General features: G+C 41.1%; 1 protein-coding gene across 13 annotated transcripts in view; it reads left to right on the forward strand.

Annotated features, from left to right (window-relative positions):
- The window catches only part of CREM (cAMP responsive element modulator), an 86432-nt gene extending 64326 nt beyond the window's left edge, over positions 1-22106 (forward strand). For 6 of the 13 annotated variants that reach the window (XM_075922694.1, XM_075922693.1, XM_006133013.4 and 3 more), the window contains 2 exons: positions 17374-17530; positions 21121-21748. In XM_075922694.1, the coding sequence (XP_075778809.1) occupies positions 17374-17530; positions 21121-21265 (302 nt within the window). In that variant the 3' untranslated portion in view covers positions 21266-21748. Of the gene's footprint in view, positions 1-7391; positions 7460-8538; positions 10098-11774; positions 11879-17373; positions 17531-21120 lie in introns of those variants that run through there. The other 7 variants (XM_025189630.2, XR_003091180.2, XR_012902103.1 and 4 more) reach the window with 7 other exon arrangements.
- Positions 22107-22338: the final 232 nt, after the last annotated feature.

A 22338-nucleotide genomic window follows, 5' to 3' on the forward strand; every position in this document is an offset into this window, starting at 1 on the left:
CAGGATTTTATGAAAAGAATAATAAATACACTTCAAATCCCATTAGAAGAGATCCAAGAAACTCAGCACAAATAACTGGACATTCTTCACACATCACCTTCAGCACAGATAGACCTTCCTGTAAACAAAGACAAGACAATTTAGCACACCTCAGCTACTGTCCACCCACACGCCTAGCAATAAAGTAGACAGACAGACTTACTACTTTCAGGGCAAGAGTTCAGGATTTTTATTTTCCCGTCTGGCCCTTAACTCCTTAATTTTGGAGGCAATAGATGAACAACTACCCCAGATGCATCTCTGAGTGGGGATGCAAAAGGTACATACTCAGGCAAATATTCCTTACATATGATTTTCTGAACATAGACCCTTCACCACTTTTATCAAATGGAAACATTGGGGATGTGGGCTCTGGGATGGGGCTGTGGATGAGGGTTTGGGGTGCAGGCTGCCCCATGGCTACAGTGAGGAGAGAGGACTCCCCCAAGCACTCCCTACCTGCAGCAGTACCTGGGATTAGAGGGAGAGAAGTCTCTCCCTGCCACAGCGACTCTAGGGCTAGGACCACAGGATAGTTGCTTCTCCCCCAGCCATAGCAAGGGCACAGGATGTGGTGAAGGCTAGAACTTTAACAGGGAACAAAAAAGAGCTAGATAGATTCTTGGAGGTTATGTCCATCAATAGCTTATTAGCCAGGATGGGTAGGAATGGTGTCCCTAACCTCTGTTTCTCTGGAGGTGGGTGACAAGGGAGGGATCACGTGAGGATTAGCTGCTGTGTTTCCTTCCTCTGGGGCATCTGGTATTGGCCACTGTCGGCAGACAGGATACTGGGCTGGATGGACCATTGGTCTGACCCAGTATGGCTGTTCTTATGTTCTTTGACATAGCCAACAGTGCCCTTTCTGGAACAGGGGCCTGTACTATCCACACCAGAATGATTTAGTAGGTGTCACCAGTGATTCAAGGCCTTAATGAATCAATGCCCCCCTCTGTTCCTATTGCATCCTCCGACTGTGCCTCTCACCTGGCCAAGGTGAGCTTGGTAATCAGTCTGCTGACTGGGCCTTTCCCTTGCTGGAGTGTTAACAGCACAGTGATGTCAAATTGGAACTCCTTCCTGCAATCTGTATTACTGATCTTTGACAGTCTCTATAAAGCACATTCATTCAAGGCTGCTCTAAAGAACCTACAGCAGGGTAAGGATGCCATTGCTACTTACATAGTGCATTTCTTCATTTCACTGCAGACACAGAATGGAAGAAGGTTACGTAGCATTACCCGTTCTGTGGGAAGAGATGAAAGATTAATTGACCTATGTTGAGGCGTCTATAAGTCTGGATGCCTTCACTGACTGCTAACCACATAGATAATCAGTTATGGGAAAAGAGAAGGCCTCTACAGTTCTTCCATCTTCATGCTGTTACTTTAGCACCAATTTCACCTGCTAAACTAAAGGAGGTTATAATGGGGTCTGAGACTTACCGGCATGGTGCCTCCTGCATGTCACTCTGGGCATTAGCTCAGTCCTCAGGAGGGTGCCCCTTCTCGCTGGTCTCTCACCTGTTGTCACTCTGTACTCTCTCTACTTTATAACTGTGGCCCCACATCGTTCTCAGGACCATGTTGTTCTCTTCAAGACACTGCCCTCCAGCAGTGCCCACCACTCTGGGGGTATCAGCAGATCTCAATATTGTACCTACCACCATGACCAACTGCAGCCAATGTTTAGACCCTCACCTCAGGGGCAAGCTACAGCCTGTAGAAGCTACGCTCCTGTGGTGGCTAGATGCAATGCAAAGAGGGAAGTGGAGGAGAACCAGGCCTGCCTATTACTCTGGGTCTTTGCCCAGGGACTCTCTGGCCACAGCCTACTCCTGACCTCTCGCTTCCTGGGCCACACTTCCCCTTGCACCTCCTTGGCCTCTGTATCAAGGCCTAAAGTCTGGCAGGTGTCAGGCCAGAGCCTCTTTCTTTGGCTCCCATGAGCCTGTCCAGCACTGCTCTATCAAAGGAGCTTCTTCACTGGGAGCCATTCCTGCACCCTTTTTGGTCAGAACCCAACTGCTCTCTGCTTTGCTGAGCACCTCCTTATAAACAGGGCTACCCCAGGAAGCTGCACTCTGGCTCCCATAGGAGCCCTTTCCTCATTGTATGGGGGCTCTGTGCAGTCTCCCTCCAGTGTGCTTTAACCCCTTCTGGGCAGAGTGAAGTAGACACCTCACTACAGAGGTCAATCTGGCTTGTTAACAATTCACCCCTAAAAAAAGGAATGACACCATTGGCATCACCTATGCGTCTATTGCAACAAGCCATTTCCACCTGTCCTGCATGACCCCAAAGACGCTGGGAAATGAGTCAGCTCTGGCATGGTAAGAGTGACTGACATGGCTCTGTGAGGATAAAAAAGACCTTGATCCTAATTGGAACACGCACCAAATCCCATTTAGAGGCTTCCCATTTTCAAGTATATATCTAGCAATGCACATCCCCAGTGGATTCTGATACAATGGACTCGCCTTAATTTGAAAGCAGTCAACAATTTCACAGATTCTTTGTAACAGAATACTACTTCATTCCTAAAAAAACTATTGATGGCTCCCTATTGTCTTTGTGTCTCGTAGATGAGGAGACAGTCCTCCTGGAAGCTATAATTCATAGGCTCCAAGAAATACTGAGATTTGGTGTAATTAAATCCCCACTCTTTCCTCTGATTCTTGATATTTCTTGGCTGACCCTTCATAATCTCATTCACTGACAAGAATAGGAAGTCAGTTTCCCTTCAGAATTCTGTCAGCAGTGTTGTTAGGCACAAACCTCAGAAAGAGATGATCACCCAGGCAGGGACATCTGCTGAACCTATATTGGAACCTGTGCTTTATGTCTGTGTGCAGAATAACTTTTGTTATGTGCGCCAATATGGAGGTGATGTATCATATAACACAGAGCAGCTGCAGTTGGGGAGGAGGCATCCCTCTCTGCTGGCCCCAGCATGGAGCTGATGTGGTCACTGGAGAGGCCCTGCTGCCCCTTGCCACAGCAAGGAGCTGACACAGCCGGGGAAGAGTTGCACTTCCCTGACAGCACCTGCCATAGCAGCTGTGTGTTGGAGCTTGTGGGCAAAGGTGGGGTGCTATGCGGCTGCCCTGAGCTCCTGTGTAGAGTTTAAGTAGCTGTGTCACTGAAAATAGGTCAGTACTCTCCCTTAAATATCATGACCACACCAACATATTTGAAAAGAAAAGCACATAAAACTTCCCTCCATACCAGGACTTTGATTGAATTTCAGGAAAGAGTGAAAATACCACTCAGAACCCAGCTGGTGTCAGAAAGCTCACCTACACATCAGGTCCTCGGGTTGTGTTCTTGGCCTCTTCATTAAGAAAAAAAGATAGCAGTCTCTGACCCTGTGTTGACTGAGCTTTAAATCAGACAATGATCAGGCTCTGGTATTTGCTTCTTCTAATTTTAGAATTTTTGGGCTGTGTAGGGACATTCAAGTATATACACCAGCCTGGAGCTCCTGGTAACCTACAATATTGTTTTCAGCAGGTCAGGGATGAATGAAGATTGTCTTCTGAATTCACTATGACCACTTTGAATATTTAACAATATTGTTTGGGTTGACAAATGCCCCATGTTCAACCAACATTTTAAAAACAATGTGATATAAAATATATTGGATCAGTACATTGTAGTCTACCTGGATGATATACACAGGATACCCTCATGATTCACGGAATTGCTGTTTGCGGTGTGGCATATTTGCGAGCGGTCTCCTGTTCCAACTGAGAAGAGGGGAGAGCAGTGAGTTCCCTACAGCTCCTGGCAGCTGAAATTAATTCCCCATTGATCCTGATCCCCATGGTGAATTTCCTGTTGTGAGTTCAGAAGCTATGGGGAGCTGACTCCAGGGGCTGGGAGCTACAGCTCCCAGTATTTATGAATTTCATCATTAGTGGTGGTACCAGGAAAGCATCTACCATGAATGGCGAGAGTTTCCCATATTGGTCTTTTTAGATGAACCTGAAGAGCATACTGTTCATGTCTGAACTGTCCTGGAGAGGCTATGGCAGCATGGTCTCTATGCCAAGTTTGAAGAGAGTCATTTGACTAGAACACTACAAAGTTTATTCTGCCCCCAAAATGAATCAAGATGGACTCACCCAAGGTTTAGACTCTCTGTGACTGGGCAGCTCCATGTAATGTATGCAACCTATATAATTTTTGAGGGTTTGTTAAATTTGTATTAACAGTTCATTCCAAATGTTTCAAAACAAATTCCACCCCTCAGTAGTCTGCTCTGGAAAACATCCAGCTCCATTGGTCCCCTGAGACCCTGTGTGCATTTGAACAGTTGAGCCTTACTCTGAGGGAATGGAGAAAGGGTATCACAAGGGTTAAAGAAAGTTTTGGGTCTAGCTAGTCCCATCCTGCTTTATTTGCGGACAGTGCCAGGCCTGGAGGCAGGAGAAAAAGAAGGAGCCTGGCTCAGTTAAGGGCTGACAAGCAAGGAAGCGGGAGCCTGGTTCAGCAGTCTACAGAACACGAACCAGAACCTGTCTGCTTTGCAGCCATGGGAGCAAGTAATTCCCCACTCCAACCCCTCTGGGAAAAGGGGAGGGGAACCTATGGAGAAGCCCCAACTAAGGCAAATCTGGAATCTTGGGACCATGCCCCAAGCTTAAGGACTTGACTAGGCAGTGGTTTGGATTTCCTGGGCCAGGAGCACTAGCGACAGGGGGCCCAATGCCCCCTCTCCTTGCCTGCTTATTCTGTGACTTAGCCACTAGGCTACACAGCCTCCAGGAACCAGGCCACACTTACCTTCACCATCCCTCCTATATTGGCTCACTCAGATGTCCTCCAAGCTTTTGTTGTGGATGTTGACCCCTCCAGCATTGCAATTAGAGTAGTTCTTTCCCAAAAACAAAGACCAAAGCAAGTATTGTATCTTTTCATGTTACTAGAAAACTTACCTTTGTGGAACAAAACTGTAAGAGCACAATTAAAGAACTTCTAGCAGTCAAAACCACCTTTGAGTAGTGGTGACATTATTTGGAAAGGTTTATCACTTGGTCCAAGTGTTTACCAATCAGCACATCATAGAGCACTTACAACAGGGACAAGCCCTGGAACCAATAGCAGCTCTAGTGGACTGTATTCTTCTCAAATTTCAGTTTTACCATTATGTATTACCCCAGGACCAAAAATGGCCGGGTTAATTCCCTATCACAAAAGGATAAGGAACTGGCGCATGAGGTCTCAGCCAGGAACTGGCCCACATTCTGAAGCCTGGGCACTTCCTTAATGCAGCTCTCCACCAGGCTCTATTCACACTGATACATTCTGCTTCCGCCTCAGGGATTCCATCTGATGAACTTGCCATTATAAACAAAGAACCACATACAGTTCGAGGGATCATTTCATGGATGACGGTATTTATATTCCTCCAGGTCCTGCAAGAGAGGTATCCCTAAGTTATGTCATAACTTCCCTCTATCATGGGACTTTGGTGCTCTAATATCCAACGGCTAGCATTCCATTTTTTGTGACTCCAAATAACCCTCAATTCTAGCATATCTTACTTACATCCAGACAGCCATCAAAAACCCTGCAGTCTTCCCCAATCTCTGGAAATTCTGGGCAGCTGTTGTCTAGGTTCTCATCATGGAAGTACTGGAATCTAATAGATTCATGACAGTTTTGATCACAATCCACTTCACCAGGATGGACAGTTTTATTCCTTAAACTAATCTACTCCCTGTTAAGGAAACAGCTCAACTATGGATAAACAACACAGTCTGTCTCCATGGCCCCTTAGGTGTAGCTTTTTGTAACCTTTGTTTAAAAAGTTCCCAATTAAAATGAAATTGTTAAAGATAAGGGTACAATAAAACCTAACTTAGTTATTAAGTTCATGTTTCTAAGCTGGTTAAAAATATATTCAGTGGAAGACCAGTAGAGATCAGTCAGGGCTGTTCGCCACTCTGGCACTTCAAGTGCAGAAGATGAGGGCCCACAAGAGACTTTAAATACCTTGACTCTATAGTCTCTGCTTACAAAAACTCCCTTAGTCACCGGGGGCTGGCCAGCACTCTTCGTATCCATCACAGGGTCCATTTTTAAAAGAAAAGTGATTGGTTAAGCAAACAGGCATACAATTTCTATTTGCACAAAAGCTACTGCCATACTACTACTCAAGAATGAAATGGGGTCTCAATGGATGATCTGTGCATTGTCAACAGAGTGCAATGTAGCCTTATAATTCTGAAGTATAGTGGTACTCTTTTGATATTAAATGGAAATCTCCTGCAATTTAGCAAATCTATTTCTCTTGTATTCCATGATTATAATACTAATTAACATTCAACTGCTGTTTACCATAATTAAATTCCATCACCTTTTTTTATTGACTGTTTACATTGAACATTATTTAAATTGACATGTGCACCAGTGTTCTTGCTGTACTATCAGTATAGATAGCATATAGTAATAATACATTCACAGATCTCAAAAACATAACCTTGCTCAAAACAGTAATAACCAAAACATAATCGTAACATAAACATGAGTCATGTCCTTACAACCTTTTACCCTCTCATAAAACATTTGTCTCTAACTGATCTTTGACTCTTTTCACACTAGCAACTTCAGTTTCTCATGCTCCTCTATACTTAGGCCCCAAACCTAACTTCTACTTATATCTTAACCCAAAGGTTACATGGATCATTTTACCGCCAATAGAGGACCACAATTGATTTCCTGGTCCTGATGCAAGAACCTGAGCATACTTGTGGGGAGAGAGGTGGAGAGGGAAAAGAGGGAGGGCTCCCACACACAGACTTCCTCTGCCTAACATCCCTAGTCCAACAGCAAGACAAAAGAGGGTGAATTGGTTCCTTCAACGGTAACTGCAGTGTTTCTCAGTTACCACCAGTATGAGGTGTCATCACTTTTTTTTTCATATGTGAAATTTATGTATAGTGACTCATGGTAAAATCCACCTTTTTTGCCACCTTTAATTTCATCTGAAACTATGGGCAACCTCCTCTAACAAGACTGCCTTGAATTTGGCACAACAAAATAATCAAATCCAGAAGGAGGTGAGGGGACACCTGGAAAAGGCAAAAACAGACTAAATGATATGCAGGTCAGCGTTGTCAGCAGGGACCTGTTCAGAGGGACAAAAATAGTATGGCTCTTTATGGAGCAATTTTGTACAGACATACCCTCTTGTAAACTTTACTACCAGGTTGTTAGGCCCTGTCAAATCCAGTGATAAATTAAGTCTGTAACATTTGAGCTCCACCTACCCTGATCTTTTTTAATCCATCCAGTGTTCCATGTATCACTCCTAAAATCAAACTGAAAGAACTCATTTCCCCACAGGACCCAACCATGTACTGGGCCATGAGGAATACACCATTCATGAAGTTTTAGACTCCAACTTAAATAAGGTAGGCTCTGGTACCTGATTTACTAGAAAGGTTATGGTCCTGAAGAGCACACCTGGGAATCAGCAAAAAAAAAGTTCACCCAGGCTTGAGTCTTCCACAATAGTAACCTTGGAAAGACTAAACCAGAATTATCAGGAAGGTGCTTGTAGTGAAGGTGATGTCATGACCCACAGCTCTCAAACCCAGGTCTGCATGGTTCCTTTGGGGGTGGGGTGGAGGGGAAGCATGCTTCACCCTCCACCTGATGGCTTATTTATATCACTAGAACTGTGACTCCTTGCCCAACTCAGATAGAAGGCTCCAGTCCTGGGCTCCAATTGGCAGAACACTAGAGCTTCTGACTGGCCCATTCATCCTACTTATGATAAAAGGAGGAACAGGAGGTTGTTTATATACTGGGATTCCATCCTGCTTTGGACTGCACCACCACTGCCTATTCCTGATGATGACCTCCTGGTTTCCTGACTTGGTCTGGTTCTTGATATCTGTTTATGGTTCTTGATCTCAGTCCTGACTTCCTGGTTCTGAACCCTATCTGGCATGAAGATTTGTTCACCCTTCCCTGCACAAACCACCAGGCCTGACCCATCTACATCCCAGCTGATTGCTATTAATATTGCTGTGCTTTTGTAACTATTAATGTATCTTCTTACTGCTACCTTGAGGGATCAGTAACTGTCATAACTATTGTTCACCCATTTTTCAGAAAAGATCATTGGAAGCTTATACAGGGTCAGGCAAGTGGAGAATTGAGCCTAAGTCTCTAATAAAGCCAAATCTTATTCAGTTTGCCAACAGCTTTTCAGAAGGAGCATGTCAAATTATGTGCTTCTATAATTCACACAAATAGTGTGGCTTTTTGTTTTCCACTAGTGACTAGATCACATGTAGAGCGTTTATAACTCTGTTGCGACTTCCATATTTGGACTCTAAATCTTTAGCTCAGGCATTTATATCCAGAGGTTCCACAGTTTAGTCTGTCCCTGCAGACAACTCATACGGGGTTTTGTTACATTTGGCTACATGGTCTGTAACTCTAGAATACAATTTGCTTCCAGATCCAAGAATAGAAACCAGAAATCCTGATGCTGAGAATTGCGTTGCTGTCTAACAAATACTTGTGTAACCCACTGGTAATGCGTGTTGTGCTTTTCTTTATGGATTAGTCCACGTAAGGATAAGGGTATACTTTCATTCTTCTGTAGCTAACGTAGAAGAGGTCTGTGTTGTGAATCTGAAGACTGAGGAGTCATATCCCATTGATGACTCTAGCAGAGGTGCAAAATTGTATATGTTTGTCCCCAAGGTAGTGTAAGGACCTTGGATATAGTAAGTGGTGGAATCATTTTATCTTGGATGTGAAATTGGATGTTGCATTCATACTTGTTTTTTACTATTGCATTTTTAGTATTTGTATTTTGATTAATGGGAGGCAGTCTCTATTAAAGCAGGCATGGGATTTCATTGTAGAGCATATTTTAGTGGTAAGAGCAATTGTGGGATATTTTGCCTGTGTGGCCAGAGAGTGGAAGACCCATCTGTGCAAATGCCAAGTAAGTCAGAACTTGATTTAATAAACTTTATTTTCCAAAACGCAGCCTCATTCTCAAAGATATAACATTTGTACGTACAGAATACTGGATGCCTCAGGGCATTGCTAAGGAGCTATAGAGGCTTTCACCACTCTTTCTGAGTTCAGCAAGGATTGTTCCCATCTAATGGATGTTTTGTAGTCCCATATGAGATGAGATTGGTGAGTCCCAGTTTGAGTTCCCATGTCACAAACTCATCACTATATTTTTCACTTCATTGTAGGCTTTTGGGGACAGAGACTATGTCTTACCATGTTTTTCAACAATACCTAGCACAATGGGGCAATGGTCTCAATTGGGTATTCTAGGAATAGTTTCTGCCGGAGAAACAAAACCTCCTTACTTGCTGTATATTTGTAGATGTTGGTAATTCTATAATCATTACATGTATTGTGAGATGGCAGAAAGAGTTGAAAAATTAGAAGACAGACCAAAAATATGATTCATACTTCTTTTTAAAATCTCTTTATTTTTGTCTCAGAGATATAACTGTATTAGTCTGTAACTTTAAAAACAACAAGTAGTCCTATGGCACTGTTGAGATGAACAGAAATATATAGTATCATGAGCTTTTGTGGGTAAAACCCACTTCTTCAGATGATGAGCTTTATTTTTGTTCTACTTTAATGATTTTAATCACCTGGGTCTTGATTTTTGGAGTTGGCAACACTAAGATTATGAAATAATTTTTATCAGCTTTTGCTGTCATGTATCTTTGAGTCTGATTGCAAGTAGATCTGTGAGGAGTGTGTTTTGTAAATTAGGTGCATATGTAAATTAAAAAAACAAAGCTATGCTACAGAAATATGAAAGGATGGTTTATCGTCAAAAGCAGGTTTTTTTGGGCTGCAGTTTTAGTGAGCTGCTCCAGGACAAAGCATGGTAATAACAGTGGTAGGCCAGTGAGGTCATTGTGATGTCAGTGTTCCTGCTTGTAATCCTGCACATGCTTGCTAGTTTGGAACATTTCATGTTGGGCTGTGATAGAGCAACAAGAGAATCCTGTATGCAAAAGCTGATCATGGCAGTAACAGGAGATGAAACAGGTAAGAATCTCTTGTCAGGGTATTTAAAATAGCAGGCTGCATAGATTATTTGGAAATAAAGAAAATATTTTGTGGTTAGAAGTATGAGGAATTTGTTTTTAGAACTTGATGGAGTACCTATTTAACGTATAATGCTAACTGGCAAAAGTTGGTGCCAATTATTTTTATTCCCCATTAGCTGATAAACATTTTAGTGTAAATTTGCCATTTTAAAAGCACTCTTTAGTGTGTCTTTGTTGTTGCATTGCTAACTTCAGCACTGCAGCAGTCTCTTTTCTTTATAAATGATATGTGCAGCTGGTCTTTTGCTTTTTGGTTTAAAAATAAAACTCATGTTAGATTATTTTAGTCTGTCAAAACTAAAGTGCAGTTGTAAGTGAAAGATGTTCTCTGTTCCAATTATTTAAATAAGCCTTTTCTATTAATTGCTAAATAAAATAGAGAGCACAAATGCATGTGAAAGAGCTGCAGTGTTTTGAGTGTTGTAATGCCTGCTTGTTTCTTTCCTCCTCTGTTTAAAATGGTGCGTTCCTCAGCTAATTGAGTTCAAAAGGCTGACGTCATTAGATTTCCTGGAATCATGTTGCAGTAGGGAACTGGAAAAGTTAAACTCCAAACAAGATACACATTGACGTCAGCTCCGAGTCATGCTGTGATTTAGTCAGTTCCTTTCTGCTTCATCAAACGCTGATGGCAGAGTTGTAATCTTAACTAGTTTGCAGCCTGTGCCTACATGCTACTGTTAGCTGAGTAAAACTGTTTCATATACTTTATTTTATTACTCCAAAAGTGTATCTTCTTTAGGTCTACTCTTCAAGTTCTAGTGCTCAAACAAACAATTCTTTAGGAGTTAACTAGAAAGATTATATGGTAAAGCTAAAAACCTTTCTAATAAGGTAGACACTACATTTGCTTCACCGAGGGGGAAAGATATATAGCATGTCAGATTCTCTTTTCCTGAATAGCCCTTATAAAAATTTAACTCTGCATACTCTCTGGTGTTTAGAAACAGAAAAAAATTCAAAAGCCTGTTTTTAAAGGGATTTTATTAGCATATTGTTCTTATTAAGCCTTCCAGATAAGATGAATTTACAGGGTTAATTTGCCTAATAGCAGTAAGATTAAAAGTTTCTTAGGTGGGATTTTTTGGTAATTTAGTCATTTTGTAAATTATGTACCTGAACTCTGATACAGCCCAAGGCTTTCAGTGATGCTTTTTGCAAAATTTGCTTAATTCTTTTCAATAATCTTAAGGAAAAGTAACTAGCCTGGGCAATGCAGTGAGAGTTTGGGTCAGCCATTAAAGAACTGTCCTGGTTCCTAGTCATTGGCTGTTACCAATTTCTACCACTGAGTTAATGTTTGATTTCAGTTTGGTCTGTATTGTGAAAATAATTTACAATAACAATGTACATGCAGTTTTTTACAGAGACATAATGAATATTACTGTATTTTCATAAGATAAGAAAATTAATCACATATTTTTTATTGTGACTCAGATTTTTTGGGGATTTTGTTCAGGACGAAAAAAGACCACTTTCCTCTCTAATAAAATCCTTCAGTCTGATTTATATGGTAGACCAAACTCTTACACTTGAATAGAATACCATTTAAAACAATAGGGTTTCACATGTTTTTAGGGGCCCATCAGATTATATTATTTCTTTTGCTTTTTAGGTTGTTGAAATACAGTCTCATAGACTCCTACTCCATATGATGCTTTGACTTTCTCTGTGACGGTGATCTCATACCTGCCAGGGAAGTCACCAAAAGAATACGTGGTACAGTATCATATAAGGCAGGAGCTGGTGAATCTGTATGTTGGGGGACCAGAACGACAAAACAGATTAGTTTAAAGAAAAAAATAAACTTGAATGACCCTCTTTATTTTGAAGCTTTTCACTTCCACTCTTCCAGTGTTTAATTTATCGTTATTATTTTATTAGTTATTGCACGTATTTGTGAGGCATTCATCACTATGGCATTTGGACACATTTCATGTAGTTTAGAATGGTATCAAACATCAGTACCTGTAAAGCATCTCAGTCTTCTTATCAAAACTTTTCATAATTCCATCCCCTACTTAAATCTTAAACCTTGCCTTTTGTCCCCTCTTAACCAGTTCACACAGTGATTCTAGTCTCAGTGCATAATTTCTTTCTCTCTTCATGGCTCTGCATTTTTATACCACCTTATGGTTAGGCAATAGTGCTCATACCAGCTTTCCAAGTATAGTCCTGTCTTCACTTTCAAGTTCCTCTTAAATACCCACTTTTTTGTGAGTCTCATAAGAATTTGTTTTACCGATAATTAAAACTCAGCCACCACCATCAACAAATTAAATAAAACAACCCCATTTTCTGGAGTACACAGTGTTCCCCATCTTTTGGGTCTGTCTTTTAGGCTGTGATATCTTTTGGGACAGGAACTATCTTTATTACTGCATGTTGGATAGCACCAAAGGCTCTTGGTGCAAAGCAACTAATAATTAATAACAGAAAAACAGGTGGATATACTATGTATGTACAACTGTTCACATCACTTTTAGCAGCTTGTCTTTAAGAAAATTGGCAATTTCCTTTCCGGTTACTTCCAGTTTTTGGAGACATTATATAAAATGGTTTGCAGGTAGAAATAACCATAACTCAAAACCGATGTCATTCAGTGTGTTGTAAAGTACATTAAAGAAATTTACTCTACTGCGTAATTATATTATCTTGTTATCCTATGATGTAAACTAAAAATGTTGAGGCTTTGTCTGAGTTTTCGTGTAGTGATTCAATTGCTAGCTTTGCTGGATCAAAACAATTGTTTTCCTCTAACATCACGCTTTTAGAACTCACTGGCAGCTATTTGTTAGGGAGGGAAAGACATTATGCTGACCTGGTCAAGGCATTATTAGCATTATTTATTTGAATTACAGTAGCATCCTCTAGAGGCACCATTTGGGATAAGGGCTTAATTGGGCTAGAACTATATACAGGCAGTCCCCGGGTTATGTACAAGATAGGGACTGTAGGTTTGTACTTAAGTTGAATTTGTACTTAAGTCGGAAATGGCGTCCAGATTCAGCCGCTGCTGAAATTGACCAGTTCTGCCCCGGGCTTCCTGGAATCAGCCGCTGATCAGTTTCAACAGCAGCTGAATCTGGACGCCTGGGACAGAGCAGCTGGGGCACTGCCGGGTAGGTCCCCGCAGCGCTGCACCTCGGCACTGCGGGGACCTACCCGGCAGCACCCCAGCTGCTCTACCCCAGGTGTCCCCAAGTCAGCTGCTGCTGAAACTGATCAGCGGCTGATTGCAGGAAGCCCGGGGCAGAGCAACTCTGCCTCGGGCTTCCTGTAGTCAGCCGCTGGTCAGTTTCAGTAGCGGCTGACTTGGGGACACCTGGGGCAGAGCAGCTGGGGCGCTGCCGGGTTGCTCCAGTAGCGTCGAGGAGCGGCACTGCGGGACCAACCGGCAGTGCCCCAGCTGCTCTACCACAGGCGTCCGCAAGAAAAGCCCGGTCTGCTGGTCAGTTTCAGCAGCGGCTGAATCAGGACGCCTGGGGCAGAGCAGCTGGGGCGCTGCTGGCCCTCCCCTCTCCCCCCCCGAGCAGACCACGGAGACGCGGAGCAGCTTTTCTCGCCCCGGAGGACGCGGGCAGCGGGACCGCGGCGCGTCTCGGCGGTCCCGCCGCCCGCATCCTCCGGGGCAAGAAAAGCCCCGTTCGTAAGTACGGATCCGACATAAGTCAGATCCGCGTAACTCGGGGACTGCCTGTGTGTATACATACACACACACACACACACACACACACACACACACACACACACACAGACGCATTGTGTTCACTAGAGGAAAAACGTGTTTTCATCTTGAGTTAGCTGACATGCAGTAAAATCCTAGTGAAGAAAATAAAGGCAATTTGTAGTTTTCACAGAAGTTAACAGCTGAGCTTAATTAAAACCTTTCTTATCTTCACTAGGATTTTGATTCATGTTAGCTAACTCTGTTTAAGATGACACCTTTTTCCTAAGGAAAGACACCTACTGAAAGACCATTTGTGGCAAATTATGGTACTTAGGATGCAATCCTGCAGAGAATTTACATCCATAAGAATGGCCATACTGGGTCAGACCAAAGGTCCATACAACCCAGTATCCTGTCGGCTGACAGTGGACAATACCAGATGCCCCAGAAGGAGGGAACACAACAGGTAATCCTCACGTGATCCCTCCCCTGTCACCCACTTCCAGAAAAACAGAGGCTAGGGACACCATTCCTACCCATCCTGGCCAATAGCCATGGATGGACCTAACTTCCATTAATCTATTTAGCTCTTTTTTTGAACCCTGTTAAAGTCCTAGCCTTCACCACATCCTCTAGCAAGGAGTTCCATAGGTTAACTATACACTGAGTGAAGAAAAACTTCCTTTTGTTTGTTTTAAACCTGCTGTTGTTTTAAATCTCTAGTCTGAAAAGCTTACAATCTAAATAGACATGACAAATAGACCAGCTAGGGGTGGTAAGGGGGGGCGGTGCGACAAGAATGATTAAAGGTTTAGAGAACATGACCTATGAAGCCAGGCTTCATGAACTGGGCTTGTTTAGTTTGGAAAAAAGAAGATTAAGGGGGGACATGATAGCAGTTTTCAAATATCTAAAAGGGAGTCACAAGGAGGAAGGAGAAAATTTGTTCCTCTTGGTTTCTGAGGACAGGACAAGGAGTAATGGGCTTAAAGTGCAGCAGGGGAGGTTTAGATTGGACATTAGGAAAAAATTCCTAACTGTCAGGGTGGTCAAATATTGGAATAAATTGCCAAGGGAGGTGGTGGAATCTCCCTCTCTGGAGATATTTAAGAACAGGTTAGATAGACATCTGTCAGGGATGGTGTAGACGGAGCTTGGTCCTGCCTTGAGGGCGGGGGGCTGGACTCGATGACCTCTTGAGGTCCCTTCCAGTCCTATGATTCTATGATTCTATGAAATATAAGGCTTGTTTTTATTTTCCCCGAGCTAGATGCTCTAGAGATTCATCTCCCAGGGTTCAATTTAGCTGGTTGTTAGAATTTCACCCCTGGCACCTTCTGGAGCAACTGCCGTCCCGTAAGATTCCCCTCATTGAGGGCTCGTGAACGTCTTAGGGCTTGAGTAATCTAGGTCTGCCGGGGGCGGGGGAGGGAGGAAAGGGAGACGTGGGCCCACCCTCTCTCCAGGTCTCAGCCCAGGACCCTAAGGATAGGAAGCCGACCTTCCTGTATGGCCCATGGGCTCCGTGATCTCCCTTTCCTGGACTGCTTCCTACCCCCTGGTGAGGGGTCATGGAACCCTGCAGGGTTCGTGCGCTACCCCGGGCTATCCTTTACCCGGCGCACCCCTTGTGGCCGGGAACTCTCCCCCCTTTGCCAGCCGGCACCGCCACCTCTTCGTCCCTGCCGGGTCCCCTTCTCTCCGCACCGCCCCCCCTTACCACCCCTAGCTGGTCTTTTTCAAAGGTGGTGCCATCCGCCCCGGACGCCGGCACCTGCGCTCTTCTTCCTTCTGGCTCCCGCCAGCTGAGGGCTACCGCGCAGCCGCTTGCAGCTGCGGCGGAACACACCCGGCACCGCCGGGTGCTTCCTGTGACAGCTGGGTGGTGCACCACGTTAGTGCGGGGTGCGGGACTTTCTCCGTTGGCCCCTGCAACCCCATCACCACAGGTCTATAAAGAACCCACTAAATCAAATGCTAATAGTGCCTCCATCAACCCCAATACTCCATGTTGTTGCGAGAAATAAGGGAAGTTGACAGGAGAGTTTCTCTCATCGACCTCTTGCACTGGGAACACTATAGAATTTCAACCTAAGGTAAGTCGACTCCAGCTATGCTATTCTCATAGCTAGAGTTGCGTACCTTAGGTCAAGTTTCTCTTAGGCTACATCTACATTGCCCAGTCTTGTGCAAGAACATATGCAAAAGAGGCGTGGTGATGAATATCGCTGCACCTCATTTGCATACTTAATGAGCCACCATTTTGCGCAAGAAGGAACAGTCTACACTGCTCCTTCTTGTGCAAAAACTCCCTCTTGCTCAAGAGCAGTTCTGCCTGAAAATAAGCATATTCATCGCCGTGCCTCATTTGCATATGTTCCTGCACAAGACTGGGCAGTGTAGACTTAGCCTTATAGTGTAGACCTGGCCATAGTCTAGAACTAAGGAAGTATTAGTATTCCATTTTACAGATAGTAAATTAAAACAAAAATCAAGGTGCTTAAGTACAAATCAGAATCTAACTGACTTGACCCTTGGTCACACAGGGAGTCCAATACTGATCCCAGATCCCAGTCCTCCTGTGCCTTATGTACCAGGCCATCCTCTCCTGCTTGAATGTGACTATGTCCAGTGAATTTTTGGTATGGTCTTCCTAGGAGTCTATTATTTTACATTTTTTTTCTCCATTTAACAAATTCTGACCACTGCTTTAGAAGATCCACTGGTGTAAAAAGATGTGGAAGAAGTCTATAAGAAGGGTAATTATTTATTCATTTAGCTTTTTACAATATTTTCCTCCATCTAACTGACTTCTCCATCTTCCCAATCTTCCCCCTCCTTAAAAAAGTGTATTGTTGAAGAAGTTTTACCTTTTATATTATTTTAGTCCATTCCTGAATTTTACTGAGTGTTCCATTATTTGTGTAGCATTCTTTTAAAGAAACAAAGTACAAAATTTAATGAGATGATGTGACAACACCTGAAATGTGATTTATCTTCTCTATTCATCTGCTGTGATGAGGAAAAGTTATGCTTTTTTGTTGACAATGATATGAAAAACATAAAAATAAACAGGCAAGAATTTGCTCTTATTTTTAAGTATAGGACACTCAACATTTAAATGTATAGTAACTTTAAATGTTAAGATATGCCAAGTACATTGACTTACCCAACTTTAATGACATTTTAATGGTTGTCTTTGTCATAAAACTACAAAAAGAATATCTTAGAAATGAGCAAAAAATTACAGGAAATAAGAAAACAGAGAACATTAAACTGGTTCCGAGTTAAAAACATAAAAGCATCTTTTAAAATGTATTGTGTAACTAATGTGTTAAAAAGTAGATAGAAGACTGTGTAAGTTGTATTTGTTAGCTTTTGTATCATCACATCACAAGTCTCTGAAATGTTTGATGTAACAATGATTAACATTATAAAATAAGTTTATAATGTTTAATGATTAACATTATAAAATAAGTCTGCTATTTCAGTTACATTTTGACAGATACGTTTGTATGAACATATAATCTTCTTCTTAATACAGCTGCCACTGGAGACATGCCAACTTACCAGATCCGAACTCCCACTACAGCCTTGCCTCAAGGAGTGGTAATGGCAGCCTCTCCAGGAACTTTGCACAGCCCTCAGCAGCTAGCAGAAGAGGCAACACGCAAAAGGGAGCTGAGACTTATGAAAAATAGGTAAGACAATGTAACTATAATATAATTATTAGTCACTGCTGCAAAGGGCAAATGTCAGCTAAGATTAATCACCTGAAAAGGAAAATATTACAATAAATTCTTACTCTTAAGGTCATGTAGCCCTTGATGTGATGGAGGGAGAGCAGAACATTCTTAACTGTTAAATCACGTCACCAGCAAGTGTGTACCTACAAAGCACTGATGTAGAATGGCCAATAAGTGCCTAAACCATAAGTAGCTTTTCTTCCACTGAGTCATGAAGAACACCCTTTCCTGCAAAACAATGTTACTAAATCCAGTTTCATTGAAAACAAGTAATGTTTCTAGACTTCATGATTGTGAAAAATCACATATTCACAGTTAATAGAGCAGAAATCAGTGCTGTGTTGTTTTCCTGAGTCTACAGAGAGACTGAAACAATCATTCTAAAAGGCATGAGCTGACCTACTCAACCCCATGGATTTTCAATGCTGAAATATAACAATTTAAATAACAATGTTAACTTATTCATTGCCGGTCATCATATTTTGTAGCAGTATCCAGTTAGTGTACTTATGTAGTCATCACAATCATCTACACTTCTCCAGAGCCAAAAACCCATTGTTTTGCTGCTCTAAAATATATCTAAATATAAGTTATCAACATTACATTTACAGTTTGTTATTTAACATGCATATATAAACACATTCCGCTCTGATCATCTTTCAGATAATTTTTTTTATACTGTAGTGTAGTCATAATATGTAATATGTATCATCTGGACTCTTCAAAGCTTGGGGAAAATGGCTTCATCTCATTCCTTTCAAACTCTTCAGAATCCTGTCAGCAGACAGAAAGTCTAGAGACCTCCACAGCAAGAACCATTCAGCTTTTGGAATAGCACACTAGTTTCTTTGGTTGCTAGTGAAAAATAAACCTTTAGCCTGCATTCAGAAGGGTATAGGTACTGGGACCCAGCTTTTCAGCAGATATTTCTGTCAGTCCTGTGCTTTGCCAGTATTCTTTCATTGGCTCACCTCTCTGGGAGTGACCTGTCAAGCTAGGCAGATCATCCACAATGAAAGCTTCCTATACACTTTCAGAAAAAGGGCACGAGTATGTCTAATAGGGTACATCTACACAGCAATATTATTTCGGAATAACTAGCATTATTTTGATATAACTTCTTCCAAGTCTACACAGCAGGCAGTTATTTCGAAATAATGTTAAAATACTGTCAAGCTGCAAGACTTCTTAATCCAACTCCTGTAACCCTCATTTTATGAGGAGTAAGAAAAGTCAGAGGAAGTGTGCTCTATTTTGAAATAAGTGCTGTGTAAACACTCCCAATTTTGAAATAAGCTATTTTGAAATAGCTACATAATTGATGTAGCTCAATTTGCGTAGTGCATTTCGAGTAAAGCCCTGCAGTGTAGATGCACTTAAGTAACTGCCACACTATATTTCTTTATATTTTTGAGCCCTTCTAAGGGTATGTCTACCCAGCTTTTAGCGATAAGCCGATGTTGACACAGGCTAGTTATTAAAAATCAGCTTATGTGAACGCTGTTTATCAGCACTTTAGCCGACAAAATACTTCCACCCTCTGTGAGGGAGTTTCAGTTTGTCAGCATGAGAGCTCCTGCTGAGAAAGCTGTGTTCACATTTTCACTTGCCATAGCAAAACTTTGTTGCATGTGGTTTCTTAAGCACTCGTGAATGACAAAAGTTTTGTTGATCAAATACAGTTGTAGACATAACTTAACTATGTTGCCCTGCATTACACTCCGTACATCTTCAGATGATGTCAAATGATGCAATATAAATAGGGCTGCCAATTTAGATTGGATGGATTGGATTGGATTGGTTTCCTCACATGACATAATCTTAAATTAAAAATTAATCTTTAGTTTCTGGAGGCTTCAGGACAATCCTGGAGGGGTGACAACCATAAATAAAAAGCATATGGGCTGCAGTTGCAATCTGCTTGCTCCTTTTGGAAGGAAGCATAAAACTATTGCTGTCTGAAACTCAGATATCTGCATTATGTTCAAAACTTTATCCCAACTATATATCAAAAGTATAAATCCTGCAGGATGAAAATATATGTGCAATTAAAAGCAGTTATTTTCTGTGTAACACAAATTACACTCTCTCCTTTGTGGCTGGTACTTTTAAAATACAAACTACATTTAAATTTGGTGACTGTAATGAAATATCTGTGCAGTGTGAACTGTAAAAGAAAGTTTTATTGTATTTCAAAATGATTGTTGTATATTGTGTTATGTGGTATGCTGGCAGGAAGATGTTTTTGCAGAATATAACTGCCACAGGATAACTTTGATTTTGGGAGATTTATGTGGACAGTGATGTATTGGGTCATTTTGGACAGGTATTTTAATTTCTTTGGATGTACTTTGTTGTGCAGAATAAGCTAAACTATCATGCTTTTTTCATGCATTACTCTGCCTGTTTTATAATGGTGTTTTCTCATCTTTGCATGTGCATACCTGCTTCTAACCTCAGTGGAACTTAGATGCATACACGTAGCAGGAAGAAATAGACCTCTCTGTAGATCTCTAAGTTACTAAATAGCTGCATCCTTTCTGATTTCTCATCATATTGTGTTGCCTTGCCTGTCTTTGTTTTAAATCACTCTTGAGGACTGATGTGTTTTTATACTGCTTTCTCTTGTTTTTCTTTTCAGTTTCTGAGCTAGTTTCACATCTACTTATTCAGAGCATGCAGGAAGGCATTTTAAAAAAAATATATTATGATAATGTATAACATCATCCCTGTAAATATTAAGGGGTGACATTCTCAGGAGTGCTTAAATGCCTAATGAAGGAATGCTTCAATACCAGTAAGTGAGTGGTAACTCACTGAAGTGCTTTTGAAAATCTTTCCCAAACTGCTTAACTTTTATGTAACAGAATTGTTAATAGATTGTGAAATGGGTGGTTACCTTTGCATAAAAAGAAGAATCAGGACTGTATATGTACAAGTGAATGTGTTTAAAGAAAACATATATACCCATTTTGAACTACAATCCTAACCTGTAGTTTTGCAAGTCAAGTCAAAGTTACATCATCTTTTAGACTGTTATTTAGCATTTAATCTGGAGAGAATTGCTGCTACATTAAGTGTTCAGAAAAGCAATTCTGTAACATTTTTGGAGTTAAACTTTTTGGTTGCAGAATATGATGCCCTAAATACTTCCATAAGCACATCAATGGATGTGGGATGTGATGGGAATAACAGATTCTGTTTGCAGAAATGAAAGCAATAATTTAATTGTAATAGTGCAGTTGAAGGCAGTTCTTAACATCTGATTATTGTCTCCACTGTTTGTGTGTATCAGTTCATGTGAATAAAAAGTTCTTTCCTCATACTGTAGAAGCTGTGCAACCTGTATTAATTAACAAGCTGTTCCTGTTGTATTAAGTTGCTTCTGAATCGTGCAGTTGTCTACAATTATTGCTTAGCTTTCTTTTTGTCTGATGCATGATTGATTTATTGTGGAATTTGTAGGGATTTCAGGTAATTTCACTTATCCAGAGTTTGCCGTGTTGTGGCTGTTCCTGTAGTTATTTACCTTGTGTTGGTTCTAGGGAAGCTGCTCGAGAATGTCGCAGAAAGAAGAAGGAGTATGTCAAATGTCTTGAAAATCGTGTGGCTGTGCTTGAAAACCAAAACAAGACACTGATTGAGGAACTCAAGGCCCTCAAAGATCTTTATTGCCATAAGGCAGAATAACTGTCTTTGACTTAGACTTTGTTTATTATGAACTTTAATCAAGTCATGAGATGAAGCAGTTCTACAGATTGCCATGTGAATTTGAGGAAGGGACGCTTGTGACCCTTGTGAACCCAGTTTTGTTTAGTGTTTTCAGACTGATTTGGGAAATTTGGAATGCTGTCATGATCTCCATATTATACTGAGCTTTCTTCAATCTGCATTTCATAATAGCTCCAAATGGCTTTTTTGTTTGCACTCTTTACTTCTGCTTTTTCAGGGAAGCTGCTAAAGAATGTCGACGTCGGAAGAAAGAATATATAAAATGTCTGGAGAGTCGAGTTGCAGTGCTAGAAGTTCAGAACAAGAAACTTATAGAGGAGCTTGAAACCTTAAAAGACATTTGTTCTTCCAAAACAGATTAGTAGAAATATTTATTATGCTGTGAACTGATTACAACATGTCCAGTTGCTTTTGAAGACAATACTTAGATAATAAGAATTACGACTTTTTCTTAGTGTCATTTATCTTATGCTTTGACCCCAACATTCCTGAAATACTTTTTTGCATTTGTAGATTCTTAGCTGTAAATTCATTTTTTCCCCCAACAGAGACAGATGTTAAAGTATGTGTAACATGGTTGAAAGTGCAACATTTATAAGAGCTGTCCCATTGCCATATATTTGCATTTACTACTTTTTATGTGTTATTGATTGTGTCCGCTACACAAAAATATTGCACAGGTGTTTTAAAGTGAATCATCAAAGATAATGCATCCAGTAATACAACAAAAATAAACTACCCAAAGTATCTCAGGAAATAGTTTATATAAAGTATGCTATAATTACATGAATGTATCAGACTACTAGACTACTGATAAATGAATTTATGGCCTATTTTTCTTAGTTGCTTTGCCAAAAAAATATTATATTTCTGTCACTGAGTACCATAGTTGAAGACAGTTTTTAATAGAACAATGTTGTTTACCCTTTGTAGCATTTATTGTTTATTTAAATATCTGGCATGCTTAGGCTGTTTTTAAACTGATGGTGCGATATGAAAAATACCTTGGAGAAGTTTTTAGTATTAACTTT

The sequence above is a fragment of the Pelodiscus sinensis genome, chromosome 2, assembly GCF_049634645.1.
Source record: "Pelodiscus sinensis isolate JC-2024 chromosome 2, ASM4963464v1, whole genome shotgun sequence".
Lineage (NCBI taxonomy): Eukaryota > Metazoa > Chordata > Testudines > Trionychidae > Pelodiscus > Pelodiscus sinensis.